Below are 21,999 nucleotides of genomic sequence, written 5' to 3'. Positions count from 1 at the left end.
TGAATAGACCAAGACTTAGAAACAGCGAGACTGAGAACTGTTCTGATAGTCGCAGGTTTAGCAACCGGACTAAAAGTCTCTTCATAATCAATTCCTTCTCGTTGTGACCTGCCATCACCTATAAGACGGTCTTTATGCCTCTCAAAAGAATCATTAGATCGCTTTTTATGTCTAAAAATCCACATAGACCGAATAATGTTCACATTAGATGGACGAGGTATAAGATCCCACGTCTTATTCTTAATTAAAGCCTCAGATTCATCTAACATAGCATGTTTCCAATTCGGGTCTTGAAGTGCAGAAATTGGATTAGTGGGTAAGGGCGAAATAGATCAGTAACATGAAAAGATTGAGTATATTTGAGGTTCGGCTTAAAGATTCCGGATTGGCTACGTGTGGTCATGCGAGTAGGGGCAGGCAGTTCGGGTTGGATAGATTGAGCAGGCTGGAGGGGTTGGCAAGGCTGATTTGTATTCTCGAGTGGATTAGGCATGGTTGGGGTTGATGTAACAGCAGGTGGAGATGAATATAGCTGGGTAGGTGCAGCTGGTTGTGTGTTGGTTAAAGGTTGCATGCAATCTATGAATGGCTAAAGGTGTCAAATTATCATCTAAAAATTCATAAGTAGAAGGAGAGGGATTATGAATTTTAGAAAAAGGAAAAACACTTTCATCAAATTGAACATGACGACAAAGAATAAATTTTCTAAAAGACAAATCATAACATTTATATCCTCTATGATTAGACGGATATCCCAAAAACACACATGGAGTGGATCGAGATGCAAGCTTGTGAATTTGAGAAGACGGAAATAATGGAAAACACAAGCAACCAAAAATACACAGATGGGAGTACAAAGGATTTTTATGATAAAGTACTTGTGTGGGAGACTTATATCCTAACACTTTTGTGAGGAGAATATTAATAAGATAAGTGGCCATAGCTAACGCAAGATGCCAAAACGAAGAAGGCACAAAAGAGTGTAGTAAAAGTGTGCGAACAATGTTATTAATAGTTTTGATTTTACGTTCCGCTTTACCATTTTGAGAAGAAGAGTAAGGACAAGAGAAACGTATGGATATGCCATTTTCTTGACAGAACTCATGAAACTTAACATTGTCATATTCACGACCATTATCACATTGGATTATTTTGATTTGTCTATCAAATTGCATTTTGACACATTTATGAAAAGATTGAAAAACACCAAAAACTTGGGATTTATGTGACATAGGAAAAATCCATAAGAAATTTGTAAACTATCAAGAAACAACACATAATATTGATGACCATTTGAGCTTAGAACAGGTGAAGTCCATAAATCACTATGAATTATGTCAAATGGCATACACGTAGTAGAAAGAGAATCACGAAATATAAGTCTAATAGATTTTCCAAGAGGACAAGAATGACAAAATGTAATTTTGTCTTTATTACATGAAATCAAATTATTTTGCCTAAGCGACATAAGCACATCTTGCCCTGGATGACCCAAACGATTGTGCCATTGAGCTAATGAGAGAACAAAAAACGCAGACTGAGCAGAAGACAAAGGAAGACATATCGGATTGGTTATGGGATACAAGTCACCCGTGTTATCACATCTCAGCAGATGGCTCCCGTCGGATAGTACTTCACAGAAAATCCAAACGGATCAAATTCAACAGAAACCATATTATCAACAGTGAATTTGCGGATAGAAACAAGGTTTTAAATTAAATTAGGAGCATGCAACACTTGTTTGAGATGCAAAGGTGGACTAGAATGAGGCAAAAGTGCGTGACCAAAATCACGAATTGGAATTTTGCTACCATTACCAACAACAATACCATCATTGAGACTCAATTGAGAATAAGAAGTGAGATTACCTGGATTAGCAGTCATGTGAGAGGTAGCTGCACTATCCATAAACCAGTGTTCTTCGGGTTGTTTCAATGAAAGAGTGTGCATAGCCTGATCAATATCCATTGGAGCATAATCATTGGTAGAAGAGGCAGCCGTATAGAAGGATTGAGATGGATGTGGACCCAAAATTCCTTGTTGTCTTGGCATTGAATGATGACAAGAGTTGCCCAATTGCTGTATTGAGTAGATTCATAATCTAAAGTAAGAGGGATGTGTGTTTTGATATTAGTGATGGTGGTGGCGGGATGGATTTTCTCAACCATGGAAGTGTTCCGAAATAGAGGAAGAGAGATTTCTCGAGAAAGAAGGGAAGAAATTAGGAAGAAACAGAGGTATCCTAGGACGGCTCTGATACCATAAAAGTGTTTGTATTTTCCGTAACCTTCAGATTACAATCCCCTACTATTTATACAAGTCCACCTAGGGTACAAAACCTAGTGCACAATTATAGCAATAGAATATTTACAAATGTAGTAACTCTATCAATTATGATATCTTGTTCCTTGTTTAGATGCTGATTTTGTTGTCAATTTTTATGGATTTTTTGGGTTCTGATGTGGGTTTTTGATTGATTCCTATTTGTAGATTATTTTTGCGTTTATGTTTCTGATAATTCTTCAAGTTATTGGCTTTTCCTGTAGTTGCAATTGGCTAGAGATAGTACGTTCCCCTGTTTGTGGTTTGACTTCCCTTCTTTTCCCATCTATGGATTGTTTTGTAGTTTCTTGTTTTTCTCCACCTATCATTGTGCTTGCTGGTATTAATCATGTTATGTGGTTAGCTAGTTTACCAAATTCTATCGGGGCTATGTATGGAACAATCTTTTTCAAGATTATGCTGAAAAGTTTTGTCCTTTATACTGCTCTTGTTTGGTTTATGTGTAATCTTCTTGGGAAGCAATTTCTTCATTGCTTTCTTGTTACTTTGTAAGAAAGTTTCTTGAGGTTTGAACAAAAGATCAATGCTTATCAATTGTTTAGGTCATTTATAAGGAGTTTTGCTGGTTACTGTATACATTTCTTATGCTGAAGTTTTATACCTCTGCAAGTCAAGAAAATTTAGGGAAATATGTTGGGTTATATTTTTAAGATGCTAGCAGTTAGTTCCTCACCTGCCATTTCTATAAAAATTGCCATTTTAAGGCAATTAAAGAAAAATCTCTTTGATTCTCAAAGCAATTGTCGTTAGTCAAAAAATAATCTCAGCCATTACAATCAACATATTCTAAACTTGTTGCGTTACATGAATGTAATTGCAAGTTGCAAAGGTAAAGCTATAAATTAGGAACAAAAATTATTAATAATAAGTCTGTAAGAATGTAAAGTTACTGAACTTTATGACAATCCTAAATAAATAAAAATAAAAAAAAGAATGTTGAAAGCCAATTAAAATCCCACTTCAATTTCCATGCATTTTTCTTAACAAATTAATTTTCTTATAACTCAATGATAAATCTTTGTTAATGACAGTTCTTGCTACTAAGTTGTTTGTCTCGAAGAATTCATATTCAAATATTTTTAAAAGACATGCAACTGTACCTTTTCAATATGATTACATATGTGAGCAACCGACTAATTAAAGCTACTTTATCAATTCTTTTGTAATATGATTAAAGGAGATGATGTTAGCAATTTTTGATTATTCAAATTATGCTCAAGTAGTAAAGAAACATATTGCAAAAAAAAAAAAAAAAAAGGGTAGTAACGTTAAAAACCCCCAGGAAATTGCGCAAACCTCCCCCCTAGCACCTCTCTATTTGAAATGATCATGCATGCTCTTGAAATGAATTTTTATTTTCATATAAGTAGGCTAAGAGTGACGTTTTCCAACTTTGTTTAAGTCCTCAAACTATTTCTTTATCAATCAAGTCCTTGAACTTTTTAGAACACTTCAAGTAAGTGCTTTCGGATTGCAAATATTGTAGTTTGAAATCATGGCTGACTTGACTGTTACTTATTTTGACAAATAAATGCAAATTTTCAATGTTTACTAGAAGTCTAGAGTGATGATGATATTACTTAATGCTAAAGAAAATCTGGGGTTCTTATATTTATGGATAGTCATGGCTTTCTCTCTTAATGGCGAATATTTTCTGCCTCAAATAAGAACACGTTCGATACAGTTTTTTTTTTCCAATATGGGATGCTTTGATTTGTCAAATGCTATTACAATTTCAATTTACCGTTTATATAACTATTCCTGTAAAAAGGATCATCTACTTAATGTTAGAAGGTACTTCCTAAGTTGAAATTTTAGTTGAAACAGCAGAATATGGCTTGAAATAATACTAAGATGACTAACTTCTACTATGTTTTCTACATTTTTTAATGATATGTTGTTGGTTTTCTCATGTTCTGAGCAAACCATTCCAGTGTACAAGTTGAAGCAAATGCAGACCTTCTTTCTCTTTTTTTTATTCATGGGAAGTGTTAACTACCAGAATTAAAAGACATCTGTTTTGTTAAATATGACACTTGACTAAAGCTGAATTGTTTTCTGCTAATATTTTTTCCAGTTTTATACTATTTGCTTCTATGATTATGAGAACGTTTTTTGTCTTGTTTACTGTTGCAATTCTTCTTGTCATTTACATCTAATAGAGGTAATTAAGGATCAATTGCATGAAATACGAGGTTCATATATAAAATGAATGGCAAACGACAATACCATATTTCCGGTATTTTTCTTTCATTTCACACACTGTATTTTGATAATAGCTTGCTTTGAGACACAATATGAAGCTAACTGGAAGCTTTATACTTTAGACAAATATATGTTGAAGTAACCTTTCAACCACCAAATATCTGTTTTCCATAATTTGCATGCGATGCATGCTGCATTTGCTTGCAAAACTTGCATAAATCTTGATTGGACGACAAAGCAAAGATCTCTATCTCCAGAAAATCGCTTTTACCTTTGATTGACATGAACTATCCATAACCTGACAACCCTCATCAGATTTGTATTGGACTTGTATGCCAGTAGCAACTGAGTAGCAACTGATTTCCAATATGTCTGCACTATTTTCAAACTTGTTTGAGAAATTATTGGATAAGGGATAAGACAACTTTATCCAATAATTTTTTTTATATAAATCGGTATACTATTTCACTTCTAAAGTTGACTATATTTATTTATATGATTTTCTATTTTAAGTTGCAATCTCTTCTGCAATAAGAAGCATATGTAATTTTACACTTTCTCTGCAATCTTTGTTCTGGTTATTTCATTGTGAATCAATCTATTCAATTATATTCCTTCCATATGCATCTTTTCTTGTTAGATTACTGCATAATAGAGGTCCAATAATATTGATGGGATTGTAAAATAAAGAACTGATTATTTCCAATTAGGCACCCATTTTTATTCTGGTTTTCTTGTCTTCTGCAATGGATGTGAAAAATGAAAGCTTGACCAATCTTAAATTATGCGAAAATAACTTTATCGGTTCAAACTCATCTGCCAAACACATTCCCTTTTATAATATATAATATTCTCTTATTGCATACTTTGCTTACTCCACTACCATTGTTGATCACCAAATGTTCTAACAACCATATCCATCTTGCTAACAACTGCACTGCAATGTCTAATCCTAATCCATAATAATATGTTTTCTCTATAAATACCCATCTATTTGCTTAATTTTTCTCACAGAAACTGAAACTAACTAAAAATGGCAGTCTTATTGGCTCTTGCTCTTGCCCTTGTGGTTTTTCCGATTTCTTATTCTCTAGTACATGCACTGAACTTAAATTACTATGACAATGTCTGCCCTCAGCTGGAGTACACTGTTAGTTCTGCTTTTGTCTATATGCACTTAGAAGCTGCTCTTTATGGTTTCAGAGTTCTTTCTTTTTGCTAAATGAGCTTAGTTGCTTTGCTAATTATCAAGAAATCATATTTATTTTCTTTTCTGCATTTGGTTGTTTTCCCCCGGTAAAGTATTTGCATTTACAAATATATCCACATTAATTATACATGGACTTCTACTCTTGCTCCTTACTTTACAAGCCAAAAATAGTCTATTTTTGAGATACGAAATATTACTCATTCATTTTATTATTAAAATTTTTTTAAAAAAATCCGCTAAGCTATTATCTATTAGGCAAAGCCAAGTAAAATTTTGGTATGTTTTTGTTCAATTATTTTGATATTGCGACCAAATAATTTGACATTTGTAATTGAAGTGAATATAGTTAGGAGTAATGAGTGATATTCCTCTAAAGTTTGGAAATTTGACTAAATTTGTTAGCGCATGCCTTTCTGGGAATAGTTTTACTGGATGTACCACCACTAGTGTTTGCAAATATTTAACTATATATAGTTTGATTATCGTTGATGCTTTAATGAATTTTTTACAAAAGATTATTTTGCTTTGATATTTCAAAGGATTGAAAATAGTTTCTGCAACATGCAATATTGCTTTATAATATTACATTATCATCTCATTACCGTCTAGTCAAGTATATCATTGTTTTTAGTCTTGAACTATGTGTTTTATCTTCTTTGTGTGGGTGAGAGGATGGTAAGCTACCACTGATTGGCAATGAAAATTTAAACTAAATTTATAAGACGATATTTATTTGTTTTCTCTGCATATGATAAAATAAAGCAATTTTGTTAATTAGTTTGTCGCCTTAAACTTTTATTCTCCTATATCATGATAAAAGCGCAGTAGCACAACTAAAAGGAGGCCGATAAATTTGGACTAAAGCAATCTTCTATAAATTGGACTTAAGTAGTCCTCAACAAATTCAGATTTAAGAAGTCTTCCAGTTAGGACATAAATCGCCTATTAGTTAGAACATAAATTGTCCATCATTTCGAACTTGAGCAGTCCCCCAGTTCGGATATAAATCGTCCATCATTTTGAACTTGAGCAGTCCTTCAGTTCGGACATAAATTGTCCTCAAATTCGAACATTAATTGTCCATCAATTCGAACTTAAGCAGTCCACACATTCAAGCTTAAATAGCTCATATTCTAGCAGTCCATCAATTTAAATTTTTGTTGGACATAATGACTAACACTTTTTGGGGGACTATTGATAATATACAATAAAAAAAACATAAAGAACAATATAATAATACAGATACTACATTCCTAAATAAACTCTAACTAACAGATAATGCATGATTCTCGCAATTTCTATCCTAGTAGAATTTATCATGATTCCAATATATACCCCAAATTTACTCAAGGAAGAACGAATTCTCAAATACTCTCAATACCTAATTTTGATAGTTAATAATAATTATTATTATTATTGTTGTTGTTGTTGTTATATTATGATTCTCACGAACAAGATCGGGATAGTTTAGGATTTTTAATTAAAATAGTTTAATTGGTCTTTACTAAGAATATTTGAGAATATCAAATTGGAAGAAAATCTTGTGGTCAGAGAGGACTCAAGTTTGAGATCTCTAACTCCTCACACTAATTAGAAGACCAACTAGACCACACCTTATTGGCTTTCTTTTTTTAGTATGTCACTTGCTTATGACATTAATATTCTTTTAATGTTTGAGTATAATGTTTATTATATTTTGTTGCATACTATAATTTTAATATGGAAAAATATTTCCTTACTTTTGATTCATTAAGAGGGACACATATATATACACATACAAGATACTATAAACATATTAGGAATGTAACTCCTATAAGAGTCCTATTTACAATTAATCCTTAACACGCCTCCTCAAGTTGGAGCATAGATGTTAATCATGCCTAACTTGTTACAAAGATAGTTAACCCGAGGTCCATTTAAAGCTTCTGTAAAGATATCTCCTAATTGTTCACTTATTTTAACGTGCGCTATAGAGATAACACTCTGTTGTATCTTTTCACGAATGAAATGACAATTGATCTCGATATGTTTTATTCGTTCATGGAATACTAGATTTGATGCAATGTGAAGAGCAGCTTGATTATCACACCATAGCTTTGCAGGCAAGGATGACTTGAAGCCATTTTCCTCTAATAATTGATGAATCTAAATTAATTCACAAGCAGATTGCGCCATAGCTCGATATTCTAATTCAACACTCGATCGTGAGACTACATTTTGTTTCTTGCTTCTCCATGATATCAAGTTTCCACCGACAAAGACACAATATCCTGAAGTTGATCTTCTGTAACGCCCTATTTTTCCTGTGTTCAAATAGTCATTTATCAGTCAGTGAATAGTACCACCGGTCCGGAAGTCGGTATTATTTTGGTCCGAAAAAATTAGTATATATGGTTTATATTTTATGTAACATTTTTGGAGCATGCATGCATGGTTTTTATGGGTAGAAAGTAAGTAATGAATATTTTTGGAGAATTTTAGATAATTAGTGAGTAGTGAATTAAGGTGTGATATATTTATTGGAAGATAAATTATTTGGAAGATAAATACATCCAATAAATTATTTGGATGTATTTATTGGAAGATAAACTTGGAACTTATGTAATGTGTAGAACATTAGAAGTGATATGTTTAAATAAATGTATCTAATTGATGCATATTAAAATGTTGCAGTTATGAAAGTATTGTGTTGTTCTTGGTGTTTGATGGGGGATTGGAGTTTGAAGTTGGGAGTGCTTTGTATTCACCTGTTTGACGATTTCTATTTTTAGGAGGGAAACTCTTACAGTTTTTCTGTAGGATTCTCCCAAATCATTTTCAAAAAAAAAAAAATGTAAATTACTACTTGCTAAATTTGTGAATACTAAGTCACTTCTAATTCAAAATTGTAAGACTTATATGTTAAGTTAAGACGGTGCCTCTGCACCGAATGTGGCATCCGCTGTCGGGTCTCTCGGGGCTGGGCGGTGGGTGTTACATCTTCTATCAACCTTTGAACCTACCCAATCCGCATCTAAAAAACACTCAATGTCCAAATGCCCACGATTACTATAAAGGAGGCCATAACCTGGATTACCTTTCAAGTAGCACAAAATCTGTCATAAAGCTTCCCAATGGATAATAGTAGGAGAAGACATAAATTGGCTTAAGACGCTCACAGAGTAAGCAATATCTGGACATGTTACTGTAAGATAATTCAGTTTGCCCACTAACCTTTTATACATCTCAGGATCATCAACTAGCTCACCACCAATTGAAAGTTGCAAATTAGGAGTCATTGGAGCACTATGGTTTGGCACCCAACTTTCCAGTTTCCTTCAGTAAGTCAAGGACATACTTCCTTTGAGATAAGAAGACGCCTCTCTTACACCTAGACACTTCAATACCCAAGAAATACTTCAATAATCCTAAGTCTTTTGTCTGGAACTGAGTCTGGAGAAATGACTTGAGTGATGTAATGCCGGCTGAATCACTCCCTGCAATAACAATGTCATCAACATAAACCACAAGTAGAATCAAACCAGTCTTAGTACTTCTGAAAATTACAGAATGATCAGAAGTACTCTTTTGCATGCCAAATTGATGTACCACATTGCAAAATCTACCAAACCAAGCTCGAGGACTCTGTTTTAGGCCATAAAGAGATTTTTAAAGTTTACACACTTTACCCGACTCCCTTTGAGCAACAAAGCCTGGTGGTTGCTGCATTTAAACTTCTTCCTGGAGATCTCCATGAAGAAAGGCATTCTTAACGTCCAGCTGATGTAAAGGCTAGTGAAAAGTAGTTGCTAAAGAAATGAACAAACGAACAGAAGACAATTTGGCGACATGAGAAAAAGAATCAGAATAATCAAGGCCATAAATTTGAGAATAGCCCTTAGCAACTATTCGAGCCTTGAGACGAGCAACAGACCCATTAAGATTCACTTTAACGGTGAAAACCCACTTACAACCAATAGCTTTCTTACCTGCCGGGAGAGGCACAAGATCCCAAATACCATTAGTTTCTAAGGCAACCATCTCCTCTTTCATTGCTGCACACTAACCAGGATGGGACAAAGCTTGGACAACAGTTTTAGGGGGTAGAAACTAGGTTACTTACAAAACAAGAAGAAGAAGAAGAAAGATGATCATAACTGACAAAAGAAGAAATAGGATAGGTACACTTGCATTTACCTTTTCGAAAAGCAATGGAAAGGTCAAGGTCTGACTGGGGAGTGGATGGCATAGGCTCAGGTTGAGTGGAGTGAACCGGATCTTCTGTTGAAGCGGTAGGTGGAGGACGTGAGTCAATAGTTCTTGGTCTCCTAGAATAAACCTGTTCAAAATGAGGGCGAGCAGATACTGGTGCAGGAGTGGGAATAGGAGTAGCAGACGCTGTAGCAAGAGCAGGTGAAGTTTAGGAATAGGGGCAGGAGCAAGAGAGTTATGAAATTGTTAGATAGCGTAGACTAAAAGCTTAGCATCCTCCCCCTCACTCTTATATCAAGAAGAAGGAAAAAATGGAGTATTCTCAAAAAATGTGACATCTGCAGAAATACGATAACGGTCAAGATCGGGACAGAAACAATGATACCCTTTTTGATGCCGAGAATACTTAAGAAAAACACAACGAATGGACTTTGGATCTAATTTGGAAACTTGTGGACAAACATCACGAACAAAACAAGTACAACCAAAAATGCGAGGTTCAATGGGGAATAGAAGCTTATAAGGAAACAAAACATTATAAAGAATTGCACCATTAAGCACAGAAGAAGGCATGCGATTAATTAAAAAAACATGCAGTAGAGACAGCATCAGCCCAAAAATATTTAGGGACCTCCATTTGGAATAGAAGTGCCCTAGCAACCTCAAGAAGATGTCAATTTTTTCTTTCTGCAACCCCATTTTGAGAAGGAGTATCAACACAATATGTTTGATGGAGAATACCATTCTGTGACATATAAGATTGGAAGGAACTAGATAGATATTCTTTAGCATTATCACTGTGCAATATGTGAACAGAGGTATTAAATTGAGTTTTAATCTCAGCACAAAAGGAGCAGAAAATAGAGAATATTTCAAAACGAGTTTTCATGAAAAATAACCAAGTAACACGAGAATAATCACCCGCAAAAGTTATAAAATATCGAAAGCTAGTTTGAGAAATAACAGGACATGGACCCTAAACATTGGAATGAACTAACTCAAAAGGGGATGAAACCCGTTTACTGACTCGAGGAACTAAAGATAAATGATGATGTTTGGCAAATTGACAAGATTCACATTCTAAAATTGACAAATACTGAAACGACGGACACAACTTCTTTAAAGTAAACAATGAAGACAATGAACCTTAAGAGGAGATAGAGCACCAGCACAAGCCAGAGATAACGAAACGTGTTCATCCAGAAGATAAAGGCCACCAAACTCACGTCCTCTACCAATAATCCGCTTCGTCAAAAGATCTGGAAACACACAATATGTAGGATAAAATTTAACACAACAATTCAGTATATGAGTAATTTTGCTAACAGACAATATATTAAACGAAAAACGAGGCAAACAAAAAACAGAAGATAATGAAAGAGATGGGATGGGATTGGCGGTGCCAATACACTTGACAGAAGATGTGGACCTATCAGCTAGAGTAACATGACGATTAAATTGTTCAGGTTCTTTTAATAAGGATAAGAGACTAGGGTTACCTATCATGTGATATATGCAACCAGAATCAATGACCCACTCTAATGAGGTAGACATAAGACATGAAGGAGGAGTATCTGAATTGGCAATAGCAGTAATTGAGGAATCAGTAGACTTAAAAGAACGGTATCTAGAGAGCTCAGTATACTCCGCATCAGAAATTGTTACAGTGTTGTCAGAAGAAGTAACTGTAGAATCTTGAGTGGCCATATTTACCCTTGGTGGCTTATTTATCAGTTTCTTGTAATACCGTTTATTGTGACTAGGTTCACGGCAATAATGGCAGATGAGAATGCTTACCTCCCGAGTAATTGGTCCATTACTACAGTTATTTCCTCCTCTTCCTTTGTTTCCTGGCTTCCTAGCTACCTGATGACGACTCACAAGGGCACCATTATCAGAAGGGGAAGGGGTATGAGAACCTTCAGTACGTAGCAATCTAGCAAAAGTCTCCAGAAGAGAGGTAACATCACTGCTTGAAAGAACCTGTGATTTGACAATTTCAAAAACTGGAGCAAGACCTGCAAGAAAACTCATCACAGCCATTTGTTCTCGCTGAGTCTGTTGAACCTTAACATCGGGACTAAAAAGCAACAAAACATTAAGTTCCTCATAAATCTTCTTAAATTCCATGAAATAAGCTGTAAGGGGCTTATCTTGCTGGTCAGTCCGATAAAATCCTTTGTAGACCTCATACATACGAGATTGATTACCTTTTCCCGAGTATAAGAATTCAAGATATTCCATTAATTCTTTAACGAACTCACAATGATTGATTAACCCAACCACTTCACTGTCAATAGAATTTTGAATCAGTAGAAATAACTTAGCATCTTCCCTGAGCCGACGTCGCCTAGTGTCACCAGTTGGTGGATCATCAATTAGATGATCATCTTTTTCAACACTCTGCAAATAAATTCTGATTGTCTTACTCCAATCTAAATAATTAGTTCCTTTCAATTTATGTTCTGTGATTTTTTCATTGCTGGGATCAATTTAGTAATAGTAGTTTTAGAATCTGTAGGTTTAGGATCCATTATTAATAAAAACTAAACACCCTACCAGTAACGCAGAAAGAGACAAAAAAAAAAAAAAAAAAGCCTTTCAACGCAAACAGGAGCAAAAGGTAACTTGAAACACTAAAGTAATTTTGATAAAACTGAGAATGTCCCTACCAAAACTTCGTCGGATCGAAAAAACAACCATTTGAGTTGACTGCTGACCTAGAATCGAAGCCAGAAAACAATTTTCAATTGCCGAAAACAACTGGACGCGCTGCCACGAGCCAGTGCGTGGTACTATGCAAAAAAATAAATCAGCGCGTGAGGCCGACGCGCAGGGAATCCGGTGTCTGAATTTTAAGGGAATGCCGGTCGGCAGCTTGAGAAGCTCCTGGGGTAGGCGGTGAGACAAAACAATGACCCTAGAATGGTCGCCAACACTGATAGCCACCAGAATCTTCAATGCAAATGGGAAAAAATCAAGTTTAAAGAGCTACTGGCTCTGATACCATGTAATTTTAATGTGGAAAAATATTTTCTTACTTTTGATTCATCAATAGGGACACATATATACACACATACAAGATACTATAAATCTATTATGAATCTAATTCCTAATAGAGTTCTATTTACAACTAATTCTTAACACATACTAATTGCCTTTACTAAGAATATTTCAGAATATCTCTAATATCAAGAAAAAAATTTTGACTAATGACACCTCATTATCTATTTTTTTAATTTGCTGAAAGAACACAATGGGTTACACAACGAGGGTAATTCTCCATTTGATTCACCAATAGGAATTTTTTTTTTAAATGTAGTTCAATTTAGGGGCATATTTTTCATTATTATTTTGCTATCACATGATAAGTTGCATATATTTTTAAAATATTTTACATCTAAATTTAATTTAAATTCATCAATACAATAAAAATATATTTAATAAAAATAAATTTCTATTCAATTATTATTATTATTATAGTTTAGGATTTTAATCAGAGTCTTTTAATTAGCTTTTTTTTTTAATTTTTTATTATAAATAGTAATTTTCTCTTTACTCATCAAATTAATGAAAACTTTTATTGTCGAGAGAATTCAACTTTAAAATTTCGTACTTCTCATATTAGTGAGAAGACCAACTAAATCACATTTTTTTACCTTTTTTTTTATTATTATGTCACTTGCTTATGAAAATTTAATATTCTTCTAATTTTCGAGTATTATGTTTACTATATTTTGCATGGTAATTCTTATTTTTAATGGTCAACATACTCATCACAATGGGTCTAACCGTAGGTTTAGTTCGGTTGCAATAGGTGTGCTAAGCGTGATCCAACCATCCCAACCTCATTTTAGCAGGGAGTCCTACATCGAAAAAAGAACACCATTACCAGAATACAAAACGTAGCCGATTCTGATTACTATATACACCCTGAGCTTTCAATTGTTTCAACGGTATCTATTTTTCCATCTTGATGCCCGTTTCAATGGAAGCTCTCTCGAGTTCTCTGCTAATCATTTCACTGGTATCTGTCTCTTCATTTCATTTCACTTTCTTTAATAGATTATTGCCGTTTTCCTTATAAATTTTTATTCAATTGCGTTGTAATTTCTTGATTTCAGGTTCTGTTTCATGTTGTTCTTGTGGGTGCAGAGTCATCAGTCAATCCACCTCTGTAAGATCGATTGTGAATTTAATTTAGATCTTTGATTTCTGAAAAAGCTAAAAAGAGTAGAATTAATTGATGTGATTTTACTATTTTTACCAACTACATGAGTTAAGACAATGCAAATGGAGCATTAATAACTAGAAGAAATAACTTTAGTAGTAGATTTATGTCATTTCAGGTGGGTCAAGTGGTTGAGAGATACATACTGTTGTTTGTTCAAGAAGGGATGAACTGTTGATTGCCAATTAGTTTTATTATTGTTGACCCTATTGCCTATTTCTTAATTTCAGTCAAAGAGAGCAAAGAACTTATCGGCCGTTGTATGATTGTGAGGGATGTGATGATGGAAAGGTTTGGATCTAAACTTTGCTTCCTGTTCCTTTGCTAAAGATTGCTTTTGGCCTTTAATTTTAATTTCTGCTTTGCCAATCTTTCATCATTGGAAATAAAATTATTACGGACCCATGAAACTATTAAGAGATGAAAAAATGTGCAATAGGATTTTTTTTTTTTTTTTTTGAAATTTCAATTTATTGTTTCTGCGTGACATAATGCCTTGGAAGTAAAACCTTCCTGTAATGATATTACTGTAATGTACCTTTTCCTTTCCTTTTTGAGAGCTTTTATTCAAGTGTATTTGATATCATCTAGAGAGTGCTCAACTTATAAATCTTAGATTTAAAAAAAAAAATTGATTAAGCTTCAAGGCTTGACCTCCTATTTGTGATCATAGTGCTTGTTGTTTCACTTGGTTTTTACATTGTAAGGTGGCTTGGACATTTAGATTCCCAATGTGGTCTCTTTGGGTAAAATTGACTTGTTGAGATCTCCAGAGAATAGAGACTCTTCTGGGTCCAAATGGAGAGGTTTAGTTAAAATAAATGCTAAAGTTCTTCAGTTTGAGTTTCTTTTGTGGTTTTATGAAGTACTTGGAAGGAGAAGAATTTCAACATTTTCAAAAACTAGAACTTGTACTTCAATCTATTGTGGTGAAAGGTAGTTTTCTTGGTTTCTTTGTGGATTTGTGCTTCAATTCAAGTGTTGTATTTTCGTTTTCAATTTATGGTACAATTATATCAAAATGAGTCACTTGATAGGTTGTAGTTCCTCCTTTTTCATAATTCTTTCCATCCCACCTTGTGGGATTTGCAATAGACTGTTTTCATTTTTTTTTCTTTTTTTGGTATGTTAATCCTCACCGTTTTTAAATGTTCTTAACTTGATTAGGGTTATGCCAATTTATCTTGCATTATGTGTTATTTGTTGTTCTATGTTGGATATGATTTGGATGACCATTATCTCCATATTTCATATCCTATCTTTCTTAGTAAAACCTCACTCTGGTCTTTTTAATCAAATAATAAAAGTATCAACTTAATTGAACTAAACCTTGATCCCATACTAGTTGGAGTCAGCTATATGGATTCATTTCCTTCATTCCATGTGGTTTAAAGTTATATCTTCATCCTCAGAAAGATCTACAATCAGTAACTCCTTACTGCTGTCCCTGGTGTCATCCTAGGTTTGACTTTATTCCCTGAGCTCCAATAACTTCAATGTGCTCATCCTTCTGTATTGATGCATTTGTAACACCACCACTGCCATCACCATGTACTTTAATAGCATTTTGTTTAAAATTAAATAGCTTGGAAGTACAGGCCATAGACAATCTGTGCCAAAATTGTGAACATTTGAATTTTATACTTCAACTGGAGCTGAAATTTGACATGGTCTATGGGGAAATATAGTTTTATTCAATGTTGTAGCATTTTGTTGGGAAATTTAATTTCATGGAGTATGTAGCGCACCAAATGTTAACTTACCCCTATGAGTGAGTATCAAAACAATTTGTTGTTTATCAATCAACTAAAATGATATTATAGGAGATAGATTTTTGAAGTGAGATCCAAGTTCTGTTGGTAGAGGCCCCTCCCTGGATGTGTCTATAAAAAAATGATGGAAAAACTGAAAACAGAAAAAAAAAAAAAAAGAGCCAATTTTGGCGTGAGTAAAGGTTTAAGTGCAAGAGCTGCTTCTCCAAAATGAGTAGAATTTTGAAAGGAATATGTAGCTAGGACCACATTGAGTTTTAAATTTCATACAGCATTTGTAATTTTTGACTCCGGTATTACCTGTTACGTTCCCCCTTATCTATGGGAGACAATACTAGTACTTTTGGATGAATGCGTGCAAATTTATGCGTTCACTGACCATCTAGCTTAAATCTTGGCTAGCAGGATCTGGATACTCCTTCTGCAGCTACACTTGGAAATCCTCTGGATGAAAAGGTGAGAAGCAACTTTCTTCAGTTGACAGCTGCTAATAGTGATGCTTATATGTGTATGTTTCATCCAGGATATTGACATTATTGCAACATACAGTGACACATCTGGCAACATTAGAATTAGGAGGGTCCAAGTGAAGGACCTCTCTGCTTCCTGGGTCCTGGAAAACCCAACGGATAAAGGCCATGATCAGCCAAAGACTTCCCAGGTAATACCAAAGTATTTTAGTATTGTGTTCTCAATAGAGCTGGCAGTTACTTCAAAAGAGCATCTATATATTGTCAGGTTGAAAACAGTACCTAAAAATTTTGGGAAGTATAATGGTCGAATGATAAATTGTAATTTTAATCCTTTATTTTGTTTGATTTAGTTTATGGATGAGAACAGGTGTTTTGTTTTCAAGTTAATGACTTCCACACAGGCTTTTTTATCCTCCTTTCTTCTCACAGACTTTGAGAGACTCATTTCAATCTGATTTGAGATTTCAAGATAATGTTCAAAATTCTGAGATCCACAGTCGTCCTAAGTTGCCAATAAGCCCAGTGAAGCTGCTGCGCCAGGTGAACTGACAATACCTTTACTTGTGTTACTCTATGTTTTGGGTAAAGTTAATTTGGTTGTATGACATTTTCTTGCACTTCAGTTGAAAAGGCGAAAAAGGAGGGAACTTCGGACCGCATTGCTAATTCAGCAAGATAAAGAAGCTGAAAACCGGACAAGAGCAGCTGCAATAAAACGGTCCGAAGACATGGACACCACCGTCCAGGAAAAGTATAGTATATGGAGGAGAGACTATGAAAATCCAAATTCTGATACTATGTTGAAGCTCATGCGGGACCAGATTATAATGGCCAAAGCATATGCAAATATAGCAAAATCTAATAATGAAACCAGTCTTTATGAATCACTTACAGAACACTCTAGAAAAAGTCAACATGCTATTGGAGAAGCTACATCAGATGCTGAGCTTCATCCTAAGTATATCTGCTATGTCCTTTCTTATTTTGCTTCAGTCAAATTTCATTTCTTGATATTCATATAGAAATTCCTTTCCCTTCCTCCAGTGCACTTGATCGAGCAAAAGCAATGGGTCACGCCCTCTCCATAGCAAAGGATCGATTATATGATTGTCCTACTATGTCGAGGAAGTTGCGTGTCATGCTTCAGTCAAGTGAAGAGAATGTAAATGCGCAAAGGAAGAAAAGTGCTTTCTTGATTCAGCTAGCTGCAAAAACAATTCCAACACCATTGCATTGCCTTCCTTTGCAGCTTGCAGCTGACTATTTCTTGCTTGGTCATCAAAATAAAGAGTATCTGAACAAAGAAAAGCTTGAAGATCCTTCTCTTTATCACTATGCCATATTTTCGGATAATGTGCTAGCGACATCTGTGGTGGTCAATTCCACAGTGCTTCATGCAATAGATCCTGAGAAACATGTTTTCCATATAGTTACAGATAAATTGAACTACGCTGCAATGAAAATGTGGTTTCTCATCAACCCACCTGCAAAAGCGACAGTTGAAATTCAGAACATTGATGATTTTAAGTGGTTGAATGCTTCATCTTGTTCTGTTCTACGTCAGCTTGAATCTTCCAGGATTAAGGAATACTACTTCAAGGCAAATCATCCTTCCACCCTTACTGCTGGGTCTGATAATCTCAAATATAGAAATCCAAAGTATCTGTCTATGCTGAATCATCTTCGATTCTATCTTCCTGAAGTATACCCAAAGCTAGACAAGATCCTTTTTTTGGATGATGATATTGTGGTTCAGAAGGATCTGACACCGCTTTGGTCCGTTGATATGCAAGGAATGGTGAATGGCGCAGTGGAAACTTGCAAGGAGAGCTTCCATAGGTTTGATAAGTATCTCAATTTCTCTAATCCAAAGATCAATGAAAATTTTCATCCAAATGCTTGTGGTTGGGCATTTGGCATGAACATTTTTGACTTGAAGGAGTGGAGAAAGCAAAATATAACTGGAATATATCATTATTGGCAAGATCGGGTATGTATTCAGCCTCCTATTCCTTCCAATCACCTAACTTATTTTCCTTATCCAAGATTTCATCATGCAAGGTCTTTTTTTTTTGAAATATCAATCATGGTGATTAGTACCACAAGTAAATTTTTCTTTTTGCTTTTTGGTGCATTGGCAATTTTTTTATGGAAAGAGTGAGAGCTGTAATCGAGTCATGTTGAGCCAATAAAATGCTTTACCCAAACTTTGACTCAACTCCAAAACTAAGTCATCAACTTGAGTGAACTTAGCTTGAATAGGTATTTTACACTTTTACAGTTAGGGAACGCTAAGCATTTTGCACAGGTGATAAAACGTACACTATTACATAATTATATAGAAAGTATTCTTAACTAATATGTGATCAAGTATATTTTGTGAGAATGAGAGGAACATGCAAGGGTTCCTTGCCCATCTACAGCGGCAGCCATCTATGCAATGAATGAGTGAGATGGTTGATGGCTGTAGTGTCTCACTCTTACCAAAATATATTTTCAGTTTCAGGATTTATTTTTTTTCATTTGACAACAATGTCAACAAAATGATTCTGCTCGGTTGTGCATTATGCATTCCACTGGGATTGGAAATCGGATCTCTGATGGTTAACCTTAAATGTACAGAAACATTATCCTTCCTACTTCCATTGTTTGTCAATTTAACTTGCAACTAACAAATGAACTGCTTTGCAGAACGAAGACCGAACTCTTTGGAAATTGGGCACCTTGCCACCAGGATTGATCACTTTCTATAACCTAACCTTTCCGTTGGATCGTAGCTGGCATGTCTTGGGACTTGGCTATGACCCAGCCCTTAACAAAACTGAAATTGATAACGCAGCTGTAGTTCATTACAACGGAAATTACAAGCCATGGTTGGATTTGGCTATTGCAAAGTACAAGCATTACTGGTCTAGATATGTACAGTTTGATAACCCCTATCTCCAACGTTGCAATGTTTTTGAATGATACCACAAGGAAACAACTTCAAAGTGCTTCATAGCTAGTAGAAAATTTTTTCCTCCAGCAATACATAGATAATGATAGTCATTTTTTTTAAAAGAAACATTTTATTTTTAGCTGCATATGTAATATTTTTCTGATTTATTATTGAGCTTTGCCAAATTAATACAAGCCTGGAGCAAATTTGTTAACTATATTGATGTTATACCAATATAAATAAATTTCTTTAACATTGTATTTGACTGCTATACTATGCATTTTTCCTAATATAAAATCCAACACCCACCTTGAGAACTTGTGGATTATGAGATGAGTCTACGTTTGTGAGGGCATATGCTTCTTGGCCATGCGCCTTTCAACGATTCTATCAAATTCAAAGAATTCTAATTGGATTTCGAGAATCAGGGAGTCATCATCTAATGGAAAATGGCAAGAAGTGATTTCACACTACCAAGAAATGAAAATTTTTGAAACTCACCCACCAAATATTTCGCTTTTCCCTTCTGTTCTCAAAGCATTTTCATACATTTCCAGTAAGCATGGGAAATCTTTTCATGCTTGTTTGATCAAGGAGGGACTAGAATCATGTACTTCCATTGGAAATTCTATCATGAGTTTTTACTTTAAGTGTGGCGAGTTGAATGCTGCTATGAGCATTTTTAATTCCATGAGAAGCAAAGATTCAGTTTCTTGGAATATTTTGATTCATGGGTATTTGAATTATGGTGCCTTAGTAGAAGGGTTATGGCTGTTTCCTAGTGCTAGGGTTTCTGGATTTGAACCGAACATATCCACATTGGTCCTTGTAATTCAAGCATGTAACAGCCTTAAAGCAAAGCATGAAGGGCTCCAAGTACATGGTTATATAATTCAAAGTGGGTTTTGGGCCATTTCTTCCATACAAAACTCCTTGCTTTGCATGTATGCAGATGTTGACATGGAATGTGCAAGAAATCTGTTTGATGAAATGCCTGACAGAGACGTCATCTCTTGGAGTGTCATGATTGGTGGTTATGTGCAGAGCCTGGAACCTCAAATTGGATTCCAGATGTTTCAAGAAATGTTACAACTGGGCAAGACTGAACCAGATGGAGTTATCATGGTAAGTGTTCTTAAAGCTTGTGCTAATGCAGTGAACATACGTATGGGAAAATTGATACACGGGTTGTCGATTTGCAAAGGTTTAGATAGTGATTTGTTTGTCAAGAACTCTTTGATTGATATGTACTTGAATTGTCAAGATATTGATGCTGCATTTAATGTTTTCAATGAGATGTCTAATAAGAACAATGTCTCGTGGAATTCTATGCTATCAGGATTAGTCCTTAACGAGAACTATGTAAAAGCTTTATCATTGATTTATTCAATGCAAAAGGAAGGAATTGAAGCTGATGAAGTGACTTTGGTGAATATTCTTCAAATATGCAAGCACTTGGCTTATACATATCAGTGCAAAGCAGTCCACTGTTTGATAATCCGTCGGGGATATGAATCAAATGAATTACTTATCAATTCTCTTATTGATGCTTATGCAAAGTGCAATTTCATTAATCTTGCATGGGACGTCTTTGTTAGGGTAAGGAGAAGGGATGTGGTTTTGTGGAGCACAATGATTGCTGGGTTTGCTTATTGTGGGATGGCAAATGAAGCGATAACTATCTTTCAGGAGATGAATGAGGCAAAAGAAGTGCCTAATGCAATTACAATTGTAAATCTTCTTCAGGCTTGTTCAGTTTCAGCTGAATTGAAAAAGTCGAAATGGGCACATGGAGTCACAATTCGAAGAGGTTTGGCAGCAGAAGTGGAAGTTGGAACTGCAATTGTTGATATGTATTCCAAATCTGGAGAAATACAGGCATCAAGAAAGGCCTTCAATCAAATTCGAGAGAAAAATATAGTAACATGGAGTGCTATGATAGCTGCATATGGTATGCATGGTCTTCCCAGTGAAGCATTGTCTTTGCTTGCTGAAATGAAATTACACGAGCTCAAGCCGAATGCTCTAACCACTCTATCAGTGCTTGCTGCTTGTAGTCATAGTGGATTAATCAATGAGGGGCTCTCCATTTTCAAATCAATGTTCCAAGACCATGGGATTGAACCTGCATTTGAACACTACTCGTGTGTAGTCGACATGTTAGGTCGTGCAGGAAAGCTTGATACTGCAATGGAATTTATTGGAACGATGCCTGAAAAATTTAAGGGTCGTGCAAGTATTTGGGGGGCATTATTGAGTGCTTGTAGAAACTATGGGAATACTAAGCTTGGTGAAATAGCCATCTCTCGTATTATTGAGCTGGAGCCTTTGAACTCTGCTGGATATATATTGGCGTCAAGCATGTATGCCGGAGATGCGTTGTGGGTCGATGCAGCTAGGATGAGATTGTTGGCCAAGGAGAGAGGAGTAAGAGCTATTGCTGGCTATAGTTTAGTGGACGTTGATAGCAAAGCTAGTAGATTTGTTGCTGGAGATAGGTCTCATCCACTAGCAGGTCATATGTACTGTAGGCTTCGTCAATTGCATGACTGTATGAAGATTCATGAAATAACAGATACAGTTTTTGTTGAATACTAGCAATTATCAAAACTTTTTTTTTTTGGCAATAATAGCTT

The 21,999-nt window shown here is 35.0% G+C and overlaps 2 protein-coding genes across 7 annotated transcripts; both read left to right on the top strand.

Annotated features, from left to right (window-relative positions):
• The first annotated feature begins 13,748 nt into the window (after window positions 1-13,748).
• GAUT3 (galacturonosyltransferase 3) lies at window positions 13,749-19,580 on the top strand. 6 transcript variants are annotated; one of them, XM_012211780.3, is made up of 9 exons: window positions 13,749-13,976; window positions 14,074-14,126; window positions 14,411-14,471; window positions 16,355-16,408; window positions 16,476-16,613; window positions 16,855-16,965; window positions 17,049-17,383; window positions 17,470-18,415; window positions 19,117-19,580. In XM_012211780.3, exons 1-9 carry the CDS (start codon window positions 13,926-13,928, stop codon window positions 19,390-19,392), a joined length of 2,025 nt encoding a protein of 674 aa, XP_012067170.1. In that variant the 5' UTR covers window positions 13,749-13,925; the 3' UTR covers window positions 19,393-19,580. The 6 variants fall into 6 exon arrangements, with proteins under 6 accessions (XP_012067170.1, XP_012067173.1, XP_012067171.1 ...); XM_012211783.3 differs by having other exon boundaries at window positions 13,750-13,976; window positions 16,358-16,408; window positions 16,502-16,613; XM_012211781.3 differs by having other exon boundaries at window positions 13,750-13,976; window positions 16,358-16,408.
• Window positions 19,581-19,711: 131 nt separating this feature from the next.
• Window positions 19,712-21,993, top strand: LOC105630093 (Tetratricopeptide repeat (TPR)-like superfamily protein). Its single transcript, XM_012211788.4, has one exon. It carries the CDS (start codon window positions 19,733-19,735, stop codon window positions 21,959-21,961), a length of 2,229 nt encoding a protein of 742 aa, XP_012067178.1. The 5' UTR covers window positions 19,712-19,732; the 3' UTR covers window positions 21,962-21,993.
• The last annotated feature ends 6 nt before the right edge of the window (window positions 21,994-21,999 follow it).

The sequence above is a fragment of the Jatropha curcas genome, chromosome 1 (genome assembly GCF_041381405.1).
Source record: "Jatropha curcas cultivar XTBG-Jc1 chromosome 1, XTBG_Jcur_1.0, whole genome shotgun sequence".
NCBI lineage: Eukaryota > Viridiplantae > Streptophyta > Magnoliopsida > Malpighiales > Euphorbiaceae > Jatropha > Jatropha curcas.
Note: the sequence above shows the minus strand (reverse complement) of the source record. Positions and strands in the feature narration are given on the sequence as shown.

What these genes read in the sequence shown, in the direction of transcription:
- LOC105630093 (XM_012211788.4), top strand. Translation starts at nt 19,733, where the DNA reads ATGCGCCTTTCAACGATTCTATCAAATTCAAAGAATTCTAATTGGATT.
- GAUT3 (XM_012211780.3), top strand. Translation starts at nt 13,926, where the DNA reads ATGCCCGTTTCAATGGAAGCTCTCTCGAGTTCTCTGCTAATCATTTCA. An exon ending in CTCTGCTAATCATTTCACTG is followed by an intron (nt 13,977 to 14,073) that starts GTATCTGTCTCT and finishes TCTTGATTTCAG; the next exon opens with GTTCTGTTTCATGTTGTTCT. An exon ending in AGGGATGTGATGATGGAAAG is followed by an intron (nt 14,472 to 16,354) that starts GTTTGGATCTAA and finishes AATCTTGGCTAG; the next exon opens with CAGGATCTGGATACTCCTTC.